Consider the following 21,419-nt stretch of genomic DNA (forward strand, 5'->3'; position numbering starts at 1 on the left):
GGCCCTAATAATAGTTGGCACAGTGTGTGATAGGGCAGTCAGCCCACAATAAGACTTGACAGATTAAATAATTCAGTGAATTTAATAAACATCTTTGAGAGATAAAATCCCATTAAAAATGGCTACATGGGGCCAACAACAATGAAGGCTACATTCATGGTGACAACACAGAACTGCACAACAGAATCAACAGAATTACTGTACACGAGCTTACAAGACATGCACAATTCATATTTGCAAAATAAGACGTTTTGGTAAATAAAATATAAATTTGTCATTGGTAAGTGCTTGTAAACAAGTAAGGCATATATTACACAGTGGATGACAGGCACTCAATGACATCCTGGTGTTTAGTTACACTCATTGAGATTGTCCAGTTTACATGCAGATAATGCTATCCTTGTAGGTAGGCTATGTATTGAATTTGTCCATTGGAGAGCTGATATGCATGTTGCCCGACAGAGGGCAGCAAAAATGGTCTGTTTGCTACAAAACGGGCTTATAGCCAACATTTTTAAGAGAACCATAGTGTTCCAGTTCTAATGGATTTTCAGGTATGAATTTGTATTCTATTATATGAGAAAAGGCAAATAGCCTACTGTGTTTCAGTTAGTCAATATCCTCAGAGGATAACTAACCCCATAATGTTGGTTGCCTCAAAAGGCCTAAACAATCCTCTAGTAAACTTGTACTTGCTTTGGCATAAGCTGACATCCATTACTGACATGGTTCATAACCTTTTGTTTCAACTGGGCCACCTGCTCTCTGAGCACACTGGCTGTGGAGGCCAGTTCAGTGTTCTGAGTCTTCAAGTTTTTGACCTTGTCTTCAAGACGCGATATTCTCTCCAGCTTTCTTTTGCGGCACTTGGACGCCGCTATTCTGTTGCGCAGCTTTTTCCTCTCTGCTTTGATGCGCTCCTGGTTGTCCATGTCAATGGGAGACAACGGCGGGCTGTCTACAAAGCACTGCATGTCGGGGACCGTCTGCGGCTCGTCCTTGAACATCTGTAGTCGTGACAGCGCTGCCGCAGCCGCCTGTTGATGGGCGCTCATCAGATTAGAAGGTGGCGGTGGGAATGGAATGGTATCCGTGGAATAATTCACTGTGGTGCCCAGTGGGCTATTTCCATAGTCGTTCAAAGTCGTGTACACTGGCAGATCTGACGGCAAGCCGACCGGGGCTGCGTTGGAGCCGATTAGGTCCAGTCTCTCCGGAGGTGCGCACGTCCCCTCGCTCAGTTGGTTCTGCTTGTGAAGATCCTCCAGCGCCTTCACGAAGCCTTCCGCGAATTCTTGTTCGTCGCTGGCTGACTTCGGGTAGAGGAACTGAGAGGTTGGGGTCGTCGTAACCATTCCATTCGATTGGATAATCAACCGTTCTAGGTCCGGGGTGGCCAATTTCAAGAGTCCCAAGTCCGAAGAGTTCAGAATTCCGTCTGCGTCCCGGAGATTCTGTTTCAGATTGGAGCTTTGGTCGTCCAGGTTTAGACTCATGTCTTTTTTCATCATGCTGTTGTAGGAATAGAGGCTTGCGATCCCTCGAGTATTCAGCACACTACCAGGGTAGAGGGTTATTTCCATTATAACCCTTCACATGAGGGTCTGTTGAGCTTCACGCATAAACTAAGACGATTCAACAGTTAAACTCTGGCAATAAAACACAGTTCAGGTTAATTTCCTGTATTTTTTCCTCTCTTCAAACTCTGATCGAGTTAATCGACTGTCCCCCTTTTAGCCTACCTTTTATGCCTGAGGCTAAAACAATAGTAGTGGCTTAGCTTTTCCTGCTCTTCTCGCCCGCGTCCAGCGCTTTTTCCCAATGGAACGACTGCTATGCACACACCCAACCCTCTGCTTGCTTGCTTCCTAACCCTAAAAATTCCATTATGTCACTTCAGCGCGCTAAGATTGGCCCAAAATGACGTATGCTTCCGGTCTGATTTAAATAATGGGCTGAACCAGTCATTATTACCATGGAGACTTTAGGTAAACTGCAAACAGTGCAGTGCATTGTGGTTTGATGTCATAAAATAGAATACTCGGGGTCGCCAAAAGAGACTGGGCGGGGCATTATTGGAAACTAGGAAGGCGCAAATAAGGTATATTCAGCTCACTCAATTTTAATTTAGACAATGGGGTCGTTTTGAGTGGTAAAGCGAAAGCAACCGACTGTAGATTGAAGTCGACGAGTGAAGTTGGGGGAGGTGCATCTGAGACAGCCGAAAATCGGACACGTGGTTTTCCAAAATCTAGGTTTAGTGCGACACGGCAGTGTTGCCATTGTTTATAATGCCGAAATAAACAACCCCCATATCACACACTCACAAGCTGAAAAAATATGTGTGCATTGTAAACCAATTGTTGAGAGTTCCTCAAATATCACGTTCATTTGAATTACAGTAAAGTTGGTTCCTGTTTCAGTCACGTCTTTGGTCACGTTCGCGTGGGTCAAACAAAAACACCCTAATGATTGGTTGACAAATGAACCTCCAACAATGCAGGCGATTGCTGCAGGATGAAGTTGGAGAAGAGCAACTGCAGAAACTTGCAGTCGACTACAGTCAACTTCAGGAGCTTTAATCACATGATTTTTTTGCAAGTCAGACACTTTTTATCCCCAAAATGCAACACACTGAAAGGCGGTGACCATGACAACTGATCCACTTGAACGCGCCCATTGTTCACACGCCATTTCAAATCAAATTGTATTTGTCACATGCGCCGAATACAACCGGTATAGATAGACCTTACAGTGAAATGCTTACTTACAAGCCCTTAACCAACAATACAGTTTTAAGAAAAATACCTACAAAAAAAGTTACAAATAATTAAAGCGCAGCAGTAAAATAACAATAACAAGGCTATATACATGGGTACTGGTACAGAGTCAAGGTAATTGAGGTAATATATGCATGTAGGTTGAGTTAAAGTGACTATGCATAGATAATAAACGGAGAGCAGCAGTGTAAAAGAGGGGTCTGGGTAGCCCTTTGATTAGCTGCTCAGGAGTCATATGACTTGGGGGGTAGAAGCCTTTTGGACCTAGACTTGGCACTCCGGTACCTCTTGCCGTAGTAGAGAGAACAGTCTATGACTAAGGTGGCTGGAGTCTTTGACAATTTCTAGGGCTTTCCTCTGACACCGCCTGGTATAGAGGTCCTGGATGGCAGGAAGCTTGGCCCCAGTGATGTACTGGGCCATACCCAGTACAGATGGAAAGATTGTTGTCCTGGCATCACACGGCCAGGTCTCTGACCTCCCTATAGGCTGTCTCATCGTTATTGGTGATCAGGCTGACCACTATTGTGTCATCGGAAAACGTGATGTTGTTGGAGTTGTGCCTGGCCATACAGTCATGAGTGAACAGGGAGTACAGGAGGGGACTCAGCACGCACCCCTGAGGGACCCCGTGATGAGCATCAGCGTGGCGGATGTGTTGATACCTACCCTTACCACCTGGGGCGGCCCGTGAGGAAGTCCAGGATCCAGTTGTAGGGGGAAGTGTTTAGTCCCAGGGTCCTTAGCTTAGTGATGAGCTTTGAGGGCACTGTGGTGTTGAACGCTGAGCTGTAGTCAATGAATAGCATTCTCACATAGGTGTTTCTTTGGTCCAGGTGGGAAAGGGCAGTGTGGAGTGCAATAGAGATTGCCTCATCTGTGGATATGTTGGGGCGATATGCAAATTGGAGTGGCTTTGGGGTTTCTGGGATAATGGTGTTGATGTGAACCAATACCAACCTTTCTAAGCACTTCATGACTACGGACGTGAGTGCTACGGGTCGGTAGTCATTTAGGCAGGTTACCTTAGTGTTTTTTGGGCACAGGGACTATGGTGGTCTGCTTGAAACATGTTTGTATTACAGACTCCGACAGGGACATGTTGAAAATGTCAGTGAATGCCAGTTGGTCAGCACATACTCGGAGTACACGTCCTGGTAATCTGTCTGGACCTGCAGCCTTGTGAATGTTGACCTGTTTAAAGGTCTTACTCACGTCAGCTACGGAGAGGGTGATCACACAGTCGTCCGGGAACAGCTGATGCTCTCATGCATGCTTCAGTGTTACTTGCCTCGAACGAGCATAGAAGTAATTTAGCTCCTCTGGTAGGCTCGTGTCACTGGGCAGCTCGCGGCTGTGTTTCCCTTTGTAGTCCGTAGTATTTTTCAAGCCCTGCCACAACTGAGCCGGTGTAGTCGCTGGTGTGGTAGGATTCAAACTTAGTCCTGTATTGTTGCTTTGCCTGTTTGATGGTTCATCTGAGGGCATAGCTGGATTTCTAATAAGTGTCCGGATTAGGGTCCCGCTCCTTGAAAGCGGGAGCTCTAGCCTTTAGCTCGGTGCAGATGTTGCCTGTAACCCATGGCTTCTGGTTGGGCAATGTACATACGGTCACTGTTCGGACGACGTCGCCGATGTACTTATTGATGAAGCTGAGGTGGTATACTTCTCAATGCCATTGGATGAATTCCAGAACATATGTGCTAGCAAAACAGCCCTGTAGCATAGCATCCGCGTCATCTCACCACTTCCGTATTGAGTGAGTCACTGGTACTACTTGCTTTTAGTTTTTGCTTGTAAGCAGGTTTCAGGAGGATAGAATAATGGTCAGATTTCCCAAATGAAGGGCGAGGGAGAGCTTTCTATGCGTCTCTGTGTGTGGAGTAAAGGTGGTCTAGAGTTAGTTCTTTTCACCTTCTGTTTGCACATGTGACATGTTGGTAGAAATTAGGTAAAACAGATTTAAGTTTGCCTGCATTGAAGTCCACGGCCACTAGGAGTGCCGATTATGGCCTTATACAGCTCGTTGAGTGCGGTCTTAGTGCCAACATCAGTTTGTGGTGGTAAATAGATGGCTACGAATAATATAGATTAGAACTCTCTTGGTAGATAGTGTGGTCTACAGCTTATCATAAGGTACTCTACCTCAGGCGATCAATACCTTGAGACATCTTTAATGTTAGACATTGCGCACCAGCAGTTATTGACAAATAGACACACACTCCCACCCCTCATCTTACCAGACATAGCTGCTCTGTCCTGCCAATGCACGGAGAAGCCAGACAGCTCTATATTATCTGTGTCGTCGTTCAGCCAAGTCTCGGTGAAACATAAGATATTACAGTTTCTAATGTCCCGTTGGTAGGATAGTCTTAATCCTAGATCGTCCCGTTTGTTTTCTAGTGATTGCACATTGGCCAATAATACGGAGGGAAGTGGTGGTTTACCTACTCGTCGGCAAGTTCTTACAAGGCACCCTGCCCTGTAAGAATTCATTAACATGGGCTCAGTAATAGGTGTGCAGTCAAACACTGAGTGGAAACATTTGATCTCAAAAATGGTTTAATACTGTGTCTTTCAATCCAAGCACTTTTCTAAGAGAGACGGTACAGCTTCGCCAAATAGATTAAGGGGCGTTTTTATTGAGGATGCAATTACCTATAGGTTTTAACAAAAAAGAGGAAGGAAATACTGCAGAGAGAAATGGAAACCATGTTTTTTCTTAGTCAAACATTGGCTGTTATTTTCTAAGAACTTAACCAAAAAAATGTGAATGGTTAGCTTATAGCTCTTCTGTTGGTTATTGCAAATGATATTTAATCTGCCTGGAAACACAATATTAGACTGGTTAAGCATGAGAAAGCCCGAGTGAGAAATAAGGAGTGATGAAAAATGGTTTCAAGCTCTAGGCCAATAAGACTGTAAAGGGTGATGGCGGTCTGCTGTTCCTATGAATAGCCCGGCGCAGCAGGGTGGTAGGCAGCCAAAATAGCCAAATTCCCCCAGTAAAAAGTAATGACGTCCATAGACTGGCTGCATCAGCACCACAGAATAGCAAGGGCATCATTTGTTTCCATGGCAACATTGACATAGGCTGTGACGCAAGAGCAGGTGAATGAATGGGGCGGGGAGGGGGGGGGGGGGATGCGTGGGTGGTGAATGGAGGATCGGGCAGTATGTGTGTGTGATTGTGTGTGTGTTTATTGGTGAGAGACAATCTCCAGATTTACGTCTTCCAGCATTCTTCAGAATATTATACATTAAAAATACATATGGTTAGGATGTCATCAATTAAAATATGTTCCTTTAGTGAAATCATCTCCCTTTGATGTCTCTTTCTTGGAATAGATTACTCAAACCAACCAAACGTTTCCTATTTTGTCAGAAACAACTGCCTTTTTTCTTTATTCATCCAGAATCAGCATGGCATTTAAAATCAGGCTAGAATGTATGAGTCATGTCCCGAAACAGGGGTGTGGCCTGAACACAAACCATGTTATTATGGTGAACAGATATCAACATGGGAGTGCCTTTATTATCAAATTCAATTAATGGATTCATATTTTGCTTTACATATGTGATAAAGCTGAGAAGATAGCTGAAGTGAGATGTAACAAACAACATTTCCCTTTTTTGTAATGAAGTTTATAAATGGCTAAATGCAAACCCTATCAGGTCCTATGAATTTAAAGGCCTCTACAGCTGACATTGCTCTATTCTGCTGAACCTGTCCTCATTTTGGAAGTTGGGATTTTTTAAATATTATTTACATTTTATTATATGCAAAGTGCCAATGTTACCAAATGAAGAGATTATAAATGCATGAGGAAAATACATCTGATAGTGAAAAGAAAACTTGAAATGCCTTATAAATACAAACATTTATTAATATACATTTGCTATCTTCTGGCTTTAGACAGACTTTACAAATTGATCATCGCATGTGTCATTTCAACAATAGGCAAAGAAAATTAGTCAAGCCAATAAACTCAGGAGAATGAGCTATGGGAGCATGCATGCAGGGTCAGCTCTAGCATTTTGGGGGCCCTGGGCAAGATTTGGTTGGGTACCCCCCCACCTTGCGGCAAAACAAGTTTTAAAGATAATTGGGCACAGAGAAAATGTTGCAATTTCATAACAAATTTCATGCAATTCTACTAATTTTGCCATGGAACAGAGATATTTGTTTTCTCAGTTTTAAAGCTAATTTCCTGCAATTCTACACATTTTGCCATGACTTATGCCATGTTCATATGATATCTGAGTGAGAATGACTAACAAAATGATCGGCCATGATTACTACAAGTTTAGATAGCTGGCTAGACTAACTACCAATCTCAAAATTGTTAGCTGACAAAGGGAAGCCCAGCCTCGAGCTACCCAGTGACACAAGCCTATTAGACTAGCTAAATTACTTCCATGCACACTTCAAGGCAAGCAACACTGAAGCATGCATAAGAGCACCAGCTGTGGCGGACGACTGTGTGATCACGCTATCCGTAGTCGATGTGAGTAAGACCTTTAACAGATCAACAATTCACAAGGCCGCAGGACAAGACGGATGACCAGGACGTGTACTCAGAGTATACGCTGACCAACTGGCAAGTGTCTTCACTGACATTTTCAACCTGTCCCTGACCTACATGCAGACTACCATAGTCCCCGTGCCCAAGAATGCCAAGGTAACCTGCCTAAATGACTACCGACCCGTAACACTCACGTCTGTAGCCATGAAGTACTTTGTAAGGCTGGTAATGGCTCACATCAACACCATCATCACAGAAACCCCAGACCCACTCCAATTCGCATGACGCCCCAACAGATCCACAAATGACGCAATCTCTATTGTACTCCACACTGCCCTTTTCCACCTGGACAAAATTAACCCCTACATGAGAATTCTGTTCATTGATTACAGCTCAGCATTCAACACCATAGTGCCCTTAAAGCTCATTACTAAGCTAAGGACCCTAGAACTAAACTCCTCCCTCTGCATCTGGATCCTGGAATTCCAATTGGCTGCCCCAAGGTGGTAAGGGTAGGCAACAACACACCTGCCACGCTGATCTTCAGCATGGTGGCCCCTCAGGGGTGCGTGCTCAGTCCCCTCCTGTACTCCCTGTTCACCCACGACTCTGTGGCCAAGCACGACACCATCTTTAAGTTTGTTGATGACACAACGGTGGTAGGTCTGATCACCGACAAGCTTCCTGCCATCCAGGACCTCTATACCAGGAGGTGTCAGAGGAAGGCCCTAAAACTTGTCAAGGACTCCAGCCACCCTCGTCATAGGCTGGACCTAAGTCTATGTCCAAAATGCTCCTTAAGAGCTTCTACCCCCAAGCCACAAGACTGATGAACAGTCAAATGACTACTCTATTTACATTATCCGCCCCTTTTTTTAAAAACTCTGCTGCTACTCGCTGTTTATTATCTATGCATAGTCACTTTACACATTACCTACATTGACAGTCACTCAATTATCCATGTCAAATCAAATTGTATTTGTCACTTGTGCCGAATAAAACAAGTGTAGACATTACCGTGAAATGCTTACTTACAAGCCCTTAACCAACGATGCAGTTTTAAGAAAAATAAGTTAAGAAATGATTTACTAAATAATCTAAAGTAGAAGAAAATAGGTAACACAATCAAAGAACAATAGCGAGGCTATTTACAGGGGGTGCCGGCACTAAGTCAATGTGCGGGGTACAAGCATCTCCAATCCCAAATTAAATCTAGAATCGGCTTCCTATTTCGCAAAAAAAGCATCCTTCACTCATGCTGCCGAACATACCCTCGTAAAACTGAGAGCATACAGGTCGCAGTGGTGGGTAGTATATGGGTCTTTGGTGACAAAACGGATTGCACTGTGATAGATGGCATTCAATTTGCTGAGTGGAGTGTTGGAGGCTATATTGTAAATGACATCGCCGAAGTCGAGGAACGGTAGGATAGTCAGTTTTACTAGGGTATGCTTGGCAGCATGAGTGAAGGATGCTTTTTTTGCGAAATAGGAAGCCGATTCTAGATTTAGTTTTGGATTGGAGATGCTTAATGTGGGTCTGGAAGGAGAGTTTACAGTTAACCAGACACCTAGGTTTTTGTAGTTGTCCACATATTCTAGGTCAGAACCTTCCAGAGTAGTGATGCTGGACGGGCGGGCAGGTGCAGGCAGCGATCGGTAGGTAAAGCACCTTCCTTATCTAAGCTCACTGGTCACCATAGCAGCACCCACCTGTGGCACGCGCTCCAGCAGGTATATTGCACTGGTCATCCCCAAAGCCAACACTTACTTTGGCCGCCTTTCCTTCCAGTTCTGCCAATGACTGGAACGAATTGCAAAAATCACTGAAGCTGGAGATTCATATCTCCCTCACTAACTTTAAGCATCAGCTGTTAGAGCAGCTTACAGGACATTGCACCTGTCCATAGCCCATCTGTAAAAAGCCCACCCAGCTACCTCATCCCCATATTGTTATTTATTTATTTGCTCCTTTGCACCCTAGTATCCCTACTTGCACATTCATCTTCTGCTCATCTATCACTCCGGAGTTGAATTGCTAAATTGTAATTATTTGACCACTATGGCCTATTTATTGCCTTACCTCCCTAATCTTATTTCATTTGCACACACTGTATATAGACTTTTCTATTGTGTTTTGACTGTACTTTTGTTTATTCCATGGGTAACTCTGTGTTTATGTCGCACTGCTTTGCTTTATCTTGGCCAGGTCTCAGTTGTAAATGAGAACTTGTTCTCAACTAGCCTATGTGGTTAAATAAAGGTGAAATAAAAAAAATAAAAACAGGTTAGTCGAGGTAATTGAGGTCATTTGTATGTGACTGACAAAACAAGAGAGAAACTGCCAAATGATGCCATCCTGATGTATTCTACTATTGTTACTCTTAATAGCAAATTGCGTTGCTAAATTACTCATATTTTTTTGTTTGTATTTTATTTATCTATTGGGTTGGTGGCCTTGATTGGTCGAGAGAGCCGGCCCTGCATGCATGCCATTCCAGTAGATGGCGATAGACCGCAGGATGTTGAGGTGTATGTACAGTGTTGTCAAAGCGTCGAAGAAAGAACGAGAACGCTTGAGCTCCTGCAAAAATAACGAATCAATAGATAGCGAAAGAGAACCGAGGAGGAATTCTCAACTCAACGGCGTTAAGAAATAATTGATGAAATCTTTGCAGAATTTACAATAACTCACAAATTATGGCGACTAAAAGCACGGTAATAGTGACAGGTAATTAATTTATGTAAATTGCGGATAGTTTGCTGTCAGTTTTCACCAAACTGTTGATTGAAATTAGTTGCCTGCACTATTTGAGCCATAAGAATAACCATTTTAGGTTTGAATGACTTTAACCTATAATGTTGTTTCTACACCTTTATTTTTAAACTACTGTACAGTATTGTCATCTTCCATTCAGGAAATGTCTGTCTGTCAGATAGCCGACGAAACTCAACTCCGTGATGAAGCAGAAGAGCAAACCAACCAATGACAAGCAAATCAAGACAGAGGCGACAATGTAGTCATTCAGCCATTCATGGAGACATTGTTGCGGTGTGATACTCCTGTGAATTATGTATTGACAAGAAGTCTGGTCTTCTCCTATACAACTAAAATGAAAATTATAGCAGCCTATAGTGTCACCTCATCTATAAAACCCATACACTGATTGGCATATATTGTTTGACAATTGACTGTAGGTGTCAGCTGTTGTAATGGATAATATTTAACTTAATCTAACCTTTAGACTTTGAATGAAGAGTCTTGCCACTCTCATTTACATAGGCCTAGAGTGATAAAGCAGCCAGCTATAAAAACAGTGTTTCCCACCGGCGTTGGGGTATACTGGTGTTGCTATGCGATGACTTTAAAAGGCTATCAATATCATCTGTTTTTTTTTTAGGGTTTGAACCTTTTGGAGATCACACCATCAATGCTAGCTGGGTGGCAGTACAGGTACGTGAGTTCGAGTGCTCTGCAAGGCGCTGTCACGGTTTTCTGTATGTGAAGGAGAGTCGGACCAAAATGCGGCGTGTAGATTGCGATCCATGTTTAATAAACAAACGTAAAACACGAATCGATACAAACACTACAAAACAATGAACGTAACGAAAACCGAAACAGCCCTATCTGGTGAAAACACAGAGACCGGAACAATCACCCACAAACACACAGTGAAACCCAGGCTACCTAAATATGGTTCCCAATCAGAGACAATGACTAACACCTGCCTCTGATTGAGAACCATATCAGGCCAGACATAGAAATAGACAAACTAGACAATCAACATAGAATGCCCACCCAGCTCACGTCCTGACCAACACTAAAACAAGGAAAACACACACGAACGATGGTCAGAACGTGACAGGCGCATCATTGCATCATTAGGAGGTCTAAACTTATTGGTAACACTGATTGCACGTGTACATCAGTAAGTAGTAACACTGCTATTATTTAGTAGCAAAATTGTATCACATGAAATGTCATTTAGTAATTACATAGTAACACTGTTATTATTTAGTAACACAGTTGTATAACATTAAATGTAATTACATAGTAATGGAGTTTAGCGTTTTTCTTTATTACACAAGTGGAATAAAGAATAGCACAAATACCTATTTAACAATGTGTGAATGTTGTTACTACAGTTATTAGTGTTATCACGGCACACTACACAGGTATAAAATCAACAGGTTTTTAAAACAATGATGCACAACTCAAGAGGTATAATAAAGCTTTAGCAAATCAAATTGGTTTTGTGGTTTCTCGCACCCTTCCTGTTTCCTCTGTGTACAGGAACTGGAGCGGTTAGGCTTGGCTCAGAATGTGGATCTGCACATCTGTGAGGTGCCAGTGGAGTACCAGGCAGTTCAAAGTCTGCTTCCATCTCTATGGAAACAGCACCAGCCACAGGTAGCCAAAAGAAATCATAGCAAGAGTCAAGTGTTGTTCTTCACTTTTATATTTATTTATGGCATGGTATAAAAGCCCTGACGTAGTGTCTAGGTGCACAGTCTGCACACTTACTGTATGACATACAGTAGGCTATTTATTTCTACTGTATGATGTAAACATAATGACATCATTTATTGCCTTTATTGATATTACTCAGTATCTCATGTTACAGTGAATACAATAATCTCTTTAAATTCCCGCTAACAACCCCCACCCCACACATCCTCTTCTCCGCTGGTCAACAGTTGGTGGTCCATGTCGGAGTCTCTGGCATAGCCACCACGGTCACCTTGGAGAAATGTGGCCGCAACCACGGCTACAAGCGGGTGGACAACTGCAGCTTCTGTCCAGACTCTCAGTGCTGTATGGAGGGGGGCCCTGAATGCATCGATTCAGTCATAGACATGGACCTGGTATGCAAGAGGGTCAACTCCTCAAGGCTGGGTGTGGCAGTGTCGGTATCAAAGGACGCAGGCCGGTGAGTGATGTGCTAGACTCTACTCTCAATCAACCAATCATACTGTATACATCTGGCTCTTCTTTGGACACTGTGCTAACAAACCTCCAAACGAGCTTCAACGCCATACAACACTCCTTCTGTGGCCTGTGACTAGCATCACTACTCTGGATGGTTCTGACTTAGAATATGTGGACAGCTACAAATACCTAGGTGTCTGGTTAGACTGTAAACTATCCTTCCAGACTCACATTAAGCATCTCCAATCCAAAATTAAATCTAGAATCGGCTTCCTATTTCGCAAAAAAAGCCTCCTTCACTCATGCCGCCAAACATACCCTCGTAAAACTGACTATCCTACCGATCCTTGACTTCGGCGATGTCATTTACAAAATAGCCCCCAACACTCTATTCAGCAAATTGGATGCAGTCTATCACAGTGCCATCCGTTTTGTTACCAAAGCCCCATATACTACCCACAACTGCGACCTGTATGCTTTCGTTGGCTGGCCCGCACTATATATCCGTCGCCAAACCCACTGGCTCCGGGTCATCTATAAGTCTTTGCTAGGTAAATCCCCGCCTTATCTCAGCTCAGTGGTCACCATAGCAACACCCACCCGTAGCACGCGCTCCAGCAGGTATATTGCACTGGTCATCCCCAAAGCCAACACTTCCTTTGGCCTCCTTTCCTTCCAGTTCTTTGCTGCCAATGACTGGAACGAATTGCAAAAATCTCTGAAGCTGGAGTCTTATACAGTGGGGCAAAAAATTATTTAGTCAGCCACCAATTGTGCAAGTTCTCCCACTTAAAAAGATGAGAGAGGCCTGTAATTGTCATCATAGGTACACTTCAACTATGACAGACAAAATGAAAAAAAAAATCCAGAAAATCACATTGTTGGATTTTTAATGAATTTATTTGCAAATTATGGTGGAAAATAAGTATTTGGTCACCTACAAACAAGCAAGATTTCTGGCTCTCACAGACCTGTAACTTCTTCTTTAAGATGCTCCTCTGTCCTCTACTCGTTACCTGTATTAATGGCACCTGTTTGAACTTGTTATCAGTATAAAAGACACCTGTCCACAACCTCAAACAGTCACACTCCAAACTCCACTATGGCCAAGATCAAAGAGCTGTCAAAGGACACCAGAAACAAAATTGTAGACCTGCACCAGGCTTTGAAGACTGAATTTGCAATAGGTAAGCAGCTTGGTTTGAAGAAATCAACTGTGGGAGCAATTATTAGGAAATGGAAGACATAGAAGACCACTGATAATCTCTCTCGATCTGGGGCTCCACGCAAGATCCCACCCCTTGGGGTCAAAATGATCACAAGAACAGTGGGCAAAAATCCCAGAACCACACGGGGGGACCTAGTGAATGCCCTGCAGAGAGCTGGGACCAAAGTAACAAAGCCTACCATCAGTAACACACTACGCCGCCAGGGACTCAAATCTTGCAGTGCCAGACGTGTCCCCCTTGTCATGTATTGTCATGTTGTGTCTTGTTTCTGTCCTTTCCCTTCACCCTGTCTCCCTCTGCTGGTCGTTATTAGGTTACCTTTTCTCCCCCTCTTTCCCCCAGCTGTTCCTTGTCTCCTCCTAACTACCTCGTCACCCCTTTTCCCACCTGTTCCCTTTTTCCCTCTGATTAGTCCTCTATATCTCTCTCTGTTTTTGTTTCTGTCTTTGTCGGATTCTTGTTTGTGTTATTCATGCCTGAACCAGACTATCGTCATGTTTGCTGCAACCTTGTCCTGTCCTGTCGGAATCTGCCGGTCCATCTGAGCCTACGTTTGTTTTGTTATTAAAGAAGCTCTGTTTACGTTAATTCGCTTTTGGGTCCTCATTCACGCACCGTAACAGAAGAATCCGACCAAGAATGGACCCAGCGACTTCGGATCCTCTCCACTCAGCCGTCGAGATCCAGGGAGCGATGCTAGGCAGACACGAGCAGGAATTGTCTGCTGCTCGACATGCCGTTGAGACCCTGGCCACCCAAGTCTCCAACCTCACAGAACAGGTTCACCATCTCCGCCTCGATCCACCGGCCACTTCCAGGGCTTTCGAATCTCCGGAGCCCAGAATCAATAACCCGCCGTGTTACTCTGGGGAGCCCACTGAATGCCGCTCGTTCCTCACCCAGTGTGATATTGTGTTTTCTCTCCAGCCCAACACTTACTCCAGGAGCACTGCTCGTATCGCCTACGTCATATCTCTCCTTACTGGACGGGCTCGTGAGTGGGGCACGGCAATCTGGGAGGCAAGGGCTGAGTGTACTAACCAGTATCAGGACTTTAAGGAGGAGATGATACGGGTTTTTGATCGATCTGTTTTTGGGGAGGAGGCTTCCAGGGCCCTGTCTTCCCTATGTCAAGGTAATCGATCCATAACAGACTACTCTATTGAGTTTCGCACTCTTGCTGCCTCCAGTGGCTGGAACGAGCCGGCTTTGCTCGCTCGTTTTCTGGAGGGTCTCCGCGCAGAGGTAAAGGATGAGATTCTCTCCCGGGAGGTTCCTTCCAGCGTGGATTCCTTGATTGAACTCGCTATTCGCATTGAGCGACGGGTTGATCTTCGTCACCGAGCTCGTGGAAAGGAGCTCGCGTTCTCCGTTGCCCCCCTCTCCGTATCACTACCATCTTCCTCTGCCGGCTCGGGTGCTGAGCCTATGCAGCTGGGAGGTATCCGCATCTCGACTAAAGAGAGGGAACGGAGAATCACCAACCGCCTCTGTCTCTATTGCGGTTCCGCTGGTCATTTTGTCACTTCATGTCCAGTAAAAGCCAGAGCTCATCAGTAAGCGGAGGGCTACTGGTGAGCGCTACTACTCCTGTCTCTCCTTCAAGATCCTGCACTACCTTGTCGGTCCATCTACGCTGGACCGGTTCGTCAGCTTCCTGCAGTGCCTTAATAGACTCTGGGGCGGAGGGCTGTTTTATGGACGAGACCTGGGCTCGGGAACATGACATTCCTCTCAGACAGTTAAGGGAGCCCACGGCCTTGTTCGCCTTGGATGGTAGTCCTCTCCCCAGGATTCAGCGTGAGACGCTACCTTTAACCCTCACTGTCTCTGGTAATCATAGCGAAACCATTTCTTTTTTAATTTTTCGTTCACCTTTTACACCTGTTGTTTTGGGCCATCCCTGGCTAGTTTGTCATAATCCTTCTATTAATTGGTCTAGTAATTCTATCCTCTCCTGGAACGTCTCTTGTCATGTGAAATGTTTAATGTCTGCTATCCCTCCTGTTTCCTCTGTCTCTTCTTCACAGGAGGAGCCTGGTGATTTGACAGGGGTGCCGGAGGAATATCACGATCTGCGCACGGTGTTCAGTCGGTCCAGGGCCACCTCTCTTCCTCCACACCGGTCGTATGATTGTAGTATTGATCTCCTTCCGGGAACCACTCCCCCCCGGGGTAGACTATACTCTCTGTCGGCTCCCGAACGTAAGGCTCTCGAAGATTATTTGTCTGTAGCTCTTGCCGCCGGTACCATAGTCCCCTCCTCCTCTCCCGCCGGAGCGGGGTTTTTTTTTGTTAAGAAGAAGGACGGGTCCCTGCGCCCCTGCATAGATTATCGAGGGCTGAATGACATAACAGTGAAGAATCGTTATCCGCTTCCTCTTATGTCTTCAGCCTTCGAGATCCTGCAGGGAGCCAGGTTTTTCACTAAGTTGGACCTTCGTAACGCTTACCATCTCGTGCGCATCAGGGAGGGGGACGAGTGGAAGACGGCGTTTAACACTCCGTTAGGGCACTTTGAATACCGGGTTCTTCCTTTCGGCCTCGCTAACGCTCCAGCTGTCTTTCAGGCATTAGTCAATGATGTCCTGAGAGACATGCTGAACATCTTTGTTTTCGTTTACCTTGACGATATCCTGATTTTTTCACCGTCACTCCAGATTCATGTTCAGCACGTTCGACGTGTCCTCCAGCGCCTTTTAGAGAATTGTCTTTTTGTGAAGGCTGAGAAGTGCACTTTTCATGCCTCCTCCGTCACATTTCTCGGTTCTGTTATTTCCGCTGAAGGCATTAAGATGGATCCCGCTAAGGTCCAAGCTGTCATTGATTGGCCCATCCCTAAGTCACGCGTCGAGCTGCAGCGCTTTCTCGGCTTCGCGAACTTCTATCGTCGTTTCATCCGTAATTTCGGTCAGGTGGCAGCTCCTCTCACAGCCCTTACTTCTGTCAAGACGTGCTTTAAGTGGTCCGTTTCCGCCCAGGGAGCTTTTGATCTCCTCAAGAATCGTTTTACATCCGCTCCTATCCTTGTTACACCTGACGTCTCTAGACAGTTCGTTGTCGAGGTTGACGCGTCAGAGGTGGGCGTGGGAGCCATTCTTTCTCAGCGCTCCCTCTCTGACGACAAGGTCCACCCTTGCGCGTATTTTTCTCATCGCCTGTCGCCGTCGGAACGTAACTATGATGTGGGAAACCGCGAACTGCTCGCCATCCACTTAGCCCTAGGCGAATGGCGACAGTGGTTGGAGGGGGCGACCGTTCCTTTTGTCGTTTGGACTGACCATAGGAACCTTGAGTACATCCGTTCTGCCAAACGACTTAATGCGCGTCAGGCGCGCTGGGCGCTGTTTTCCGCTCGTTTCGAGTTCGTGATTTCTTATCGTCCGGGCTCTAGGAACACCAAGCCTGATGCTTTATCTCGTCTCTTCAGTTCTTCAGTAGCCTCCACTGACCCCGAGGGGATTCTCCCTGAGGGGCGTGTTGTCGGGTTGACTGTCTGGGGAATTGAGAGGCAGGTAAAGCAAGCACTCACTCAAACTCCGTCGCCGCGCGCTTGTCCCAGGAACCTTCTTTTCGTTCCCGTTCCTACTCGTCTGGCCGTTCTTCAGTGGGCTCACTCTGCCAAGTTAGCCGGCCACCCTGGCGTTCGGGGTACGCTTGCTTCCATTCGCCAGCGTTTTTGGTGGCCCACCCGGGAGCATGACACGCGTCGCTTCGTGGCTGCTTGTTCGGTCTGCGCGCAGACTAAGTCCGGTAACTCCCCTCCTGCCGGCCGTCTCAGGCCGCTTCCCATTCCCTCTCGACCGTGGTCTCACATCGCCTTAGATTTTGTCACCGGACTGCCTTCGTCAGCGGGGAAGACTGTTATTCTTACGGTTGTCGACAGGTTCTCTAAGGCGGCTCATTTTATTCCCCTTGCTAAGCTTCCTTCTGCTAAAGAGACGGCACAAATCATCATCGAGAATGTTTTCAGAATTCATGGCCTTCCATCAGACGTCGTTTCGGACAGAGGTCCGCAATTCACGTCTCAATTTTGGAGGGAGTTTTGCCGTTTGATTGGGGCTTCCGTCAGTCTCTCTTCCGGCTTTCACCCCCAGTCTAACGGTCAAGCAGAACGGGCCAATCAGACTATTGGTCGCATCTTACGCAGTCTTTCTTTTCGCAACCCTGCGTCTTGGTCAGAACAGCTCCCCTGGGCAGAATACGCCCACAACTCGCTTCCTTCGTCTGCGACCGGGCTATCTCCTTTTCAGAGTAGCCTCGGGTACCAGCCTCCACTGTTCTCTTCTCAGTTCGCCGAGTCCAGCGTCCCCTCCGCTCAGGCTTTTGTCCAACGTTGCGAGCGCACCTGGAAGAGGGTCAGGTCTGCACTTTGCCGTTATAGGGCGCAGACTGTGAGGGCTGCTAATAAGCGTAGAACTAAGAGTCCTAGATATTGTCGCGGTCAGAGAGTTTGGCTCTCCACTCAGAACCTTCCCCTTAAGACCGCTTCTCGCAAGTTGACCCCGCGGTTCATTGGTCCGTTCTGTATTTCCCAGATCATTAATCCTGTCGCAGTTCGACTTCTTCTTCCGCGATATCTTCGTCGCGTCCACCCGGTCTTCCATGTCTCCTGTGTCAAGCCCGTCCTTCGCGCCCCCGCTCGTCTTCCCCCCCCCCCCCCCATCCTTGTCGAGGGCGCACCCATCTACAGGGTCCGTAGGATTTTGGACATGCGTCCTCGGGGCCGTGGTCATCAGTACCTAGTAGATTGGGAGGGGTACGGTCCTGAGGAGAGGAGTTGGGTTCCCTCTCGGGACGTGCTGGACCGTGCGCTGATCGATGATTTCCTCCGTTGCCGCCAGGTTTCCTCCTCGAGTGCGCCAGGAGGCGCTCGGTGAGTGGGGGGGTACTGTCATGTATTGTCATGTTGTGTCTTGTTTCTGTCCTTTCCCTTCACCCTGTCTCCCTCTGCTGGTCGTTATTAGGTTACCTTTTCTCCCCCTCTTTCCCCCAGCTGTTCCTTGTCTCCTCCTAACTACCTCGTCACCCCTTTTCCCACCTGTTCCCTTTTTCCCTCTGATTAGTCCTCTATATCTCTCTCTGTTTTTGTTTCTGTCTTTGTCGGATTCTTGTTTGTGTTATTCATGCCTGAACCAGACTATCGTCATGTTTGCTGCAACCTTGTCCTGTCCTGTCGGAATCTGCCGGTCCATCTGAGCCTACGTTTGTTTTGTTATTAAAGAAGCTCTGTTTACGTTAATTCGCTTTTGGGTCCTCATTCACGCACCGTAACACCCCTGCTTAATCCAGTACATGTCCAGGCCCGTCTGAAGTTTGCTAGAGTGCATTTGGATGATCCAGAAGAAGATTGGGAGAATGTAATATGGTCAGATAAAACCAAAATATAACTTTTTGGTAAAAACTCAACTCGTCGTGTTTGGAGGACAAAGAATGCTGAGTTGCATCCAAAGAACACCATACCTACTGTGAAGCATGGGGGTGGAAACATCATGCTTTGGGGTGTTTTTCTGCAAAGGGACCAGGACGACTGATACGTGTAAAGGAAAGAATGAATGGGGCCATGTATCGTGAGATTTTGAGTGAAAACCTCCTTCCATCAGCAAGGGCATTGAAGATGAAACGTGGCTGGGTCTTTCAGCATGACAATGATCCCAAACACACCGCCCGGGCAACGAAGGAGTGGCTTCGTAAGAAGCATTTCAAGGTCCTGGAGTGGCCTAGCCAGTCTCCAGATCTCAACCCCATAGAAAATCTTTGGAGGGAGTTGAAAGTCCGTGTTGCCCAGCAACAGCCCCAAAACATCACTGCTCTAGAGGAGATCTGCATGGAGGAATGGGCCAAAATACCAGCAACAGTGTGTGAAAACCTTGTGAAGACTTACAGAAAACGTTTGACCTCTGTCATTGCCAACAAAGGGTATATAACAAAGTATTGAGAAACTTTTGTTATTGATCAAATACTTATTTTCCACCATAATTTGCAAATAAATTCATTAAAAATCCTACAATGTGATTTTCTAGATTTTTTATTCTCATTTTGTCTGTCATTAGTTGAAGTGTACCTATGATGAAAATTACAGGCCTCTCTCATATTTTTAAGTGGGAGAACTTGCACAATTGGTGGCTGACTAAATACTTTTTTGCCCCACTGTATCTCCCTCTCTAACTTTAAGCATCAGCTAGCTGTCTGAGCAGCTTACCGATCACTGTACCTGTACACAGCCAATCTGTAAATAGCACACCCGACTACATCATCGCCATATTATTACTTACCCTTTTGCTCTTTTTCACCCCAGTGTCTCTACTTGCACATCATCATCTGCACATCTATCACTCCAGTATTAATGCTAAATTGCAATTATTCCCCCCTCTAGGGCCTATTTATTGCCTACCTCTCTACTCTTCTACATTAGCACACATAGATTTTTCTATTATTTTTTATTTTGTGTTATTGACTATACGTTTGTTTATGTGTAACAGTGTGTTGTTTTTGTCGCACTGCTCTGCTTTATCTTGGCCAGGTTGTAGTTGTAAATGAGAACTTGTTCTCAACTGGTCTACCTGGTTAAATAAAGGTGAAATAAAAAAATAAATAAAAAATACTGCACTATTTATGATCCCTTACTTTTTTTCAATGAAACTCCATTAAAGGGATAGTTTACTCAAATTACAAATGTATTCTATCTAGGAACATCCAAATCTGTAATTGTAGCATACTTTTTAGGTATTGATAAGATAGTGCTATGCCAAAATTTGGGTGGTGTATGCCTTTATAATCTGAATTTCTCATTTTAGTTTCCGCTTCAGAAATCCTATTCACCTGAATGGCAAATCCATTGATTCTGATAAAAGCTAATGCCTCTTTTTGTCTCTCTTACCCTAACTCAACCTCTGTCCCTGTCAGATACCTATGTGACTACACCTACTACACGTCACTGTACCTGGGGAAGGGCAGGTCAGCGTTCGTTCACGTTCCTCCTCTGGGGAAGCCCTACAATGCCCAGGACCTAGGCAGAGCCTTGCAGGCCATAGTGGGGGAGATGCTGGAGCTTGTGGGTCAAGCTGAGGGTGATGACCATCACCGCCACCACTGCAGCCACCAGCACCATCAGCATGCTCACTAAAGAAAGACTTCCGGTGACCTTTGTCCTCAACTCACTGCTGCTGTCCTCAATGGACAGATAAAGCACTTAAAACATCATCAGCATCTACCCATGGTAGTCTGGGGAGCGTTAGTTAAAGAGAGGGGCATCGGCACTCCACTGTTGTAGAAACTAGAGAAAGGAAGAGTATGTGAATAAACATAGGCAGAGCCATGGCTCTATCCATGGATAGTATATCTATGGCTCTGGGTGTGGATGTTTGACTGCATTTCACAAACAAGAGTAATGGTCCAATGAACGGTGCTGTAGATGAGAGAAACATCTTTGTGTATCCAGTGTGCATGGACGTGTGCTTTTAAGCCAAGTCCTCCTGACAGCCATACCATTGGCTGCTTCTCACTATTTTCAATAGTTCCCCTTTTAGTTCCTTATTCACCTCACCAATCACTCTCGCTTTGACATAATGGTTAATGTAGTGTGCCGTTTATTGGACCAGCTCCAGCTCCAGCTCCCCTTTTGTCTGTCATTAATATTTGTTGTGAAATTGTACAATATCTGTATATTACTATAGTGTACAATATAAGGAGGAAAAAATATGTTTTCTTTGATAAATGTACCTCAATCACGTGTTAATATCTCAGGTAATTTATTGCATATACAATCAATATTTATAATGTGATGAATAATGAATGATATGACGTTTTTTATCTTGTGTTCGGTATCTGTATTCTCTACTTCAGAACAGGTCTAATCCTGTGATTAAATCACTAATGTCAGAGTTAGCCTCTTCTGTATTTTTGTAAGAAATTCACAAAATAACTATTGCTGTGGTGTATACGGTAGTAGAGTA

The 21,419-nt window shown here is 45.3% G+C and overlaps 2 protein-coding genes across 3 annotated transcripts; one reads left to right on the forward strand and one right to left on the reverse strand.

Moving 5' to 3' along the window:
- Positions 1–63: 63 nt before the first annotated feature.
- LOC110530134 (transcription factor JunD) lies at positions 64–2,617 on the reverse strand. The gene has a single exon (XM_021612975.3). The coding sequence runs from the start codon at positions 1,581–1,583 to the stop codon at positions 678–680; it is 906 nt and encodes a 301-aa protein (XP_021468650.1). The 5' UTR covers positions 1,584–2,617; the 3' UTR covers positions 64–677.
- Positions 2,618–9,829: 7,212 nt separating this feature from the next.
- LOC110530136 (pyroglutamyl-peptidase 1) lies at positions 9,830–21,347 on the forward strand. Of its 2 annotated transcripts, none has more exons than XM_021612978.3 (5): positions 9,830–10,036; positions 10,707–10,759; positions 11,600–11,716; positions 12,004–12,236; positions 20,371–21,347. In XM_021612978.3, exons 1-5 carry the CDS (start codon positions 10,006–10,008, stop codon positions 20,588–20,590), a joined length of 654 nt encoding a protein of 217 aa, XP_021468653.2. In that variant the 5' UTR covers positions 9,830–10,005; the 3' UTR covers positions 20,591–21,347. The 2 variants fall into 2 exon arrangements, with proteins under 2 accessions (XP_021468653.2, XP_090038152.1); XM_090182026.1 differs by having other exon boundaries at positions 9,909–10,036; positions 10,224–10,759.
- The last annotated feature ends 72 nt before the right edge of the window (positions 21,348–21,419 follow it).

Source organism: Oncorhynchus mykiss, chromosome 8 (assembly GCF_057628025.1).
Source record: "Oncorhynchus mykiss isolate SJ-2025 chromosome 8, ASM5762802v1, whole genome shotgun sequence".
Classification (NCBI taxonomy): domain Eukaryota; kingdom Metazoa; phylum Chordata; class Actinopteri; order Salmoniformes; family Salmonidae; genus Oncorhynchus; species Oncorhynchus mykiss.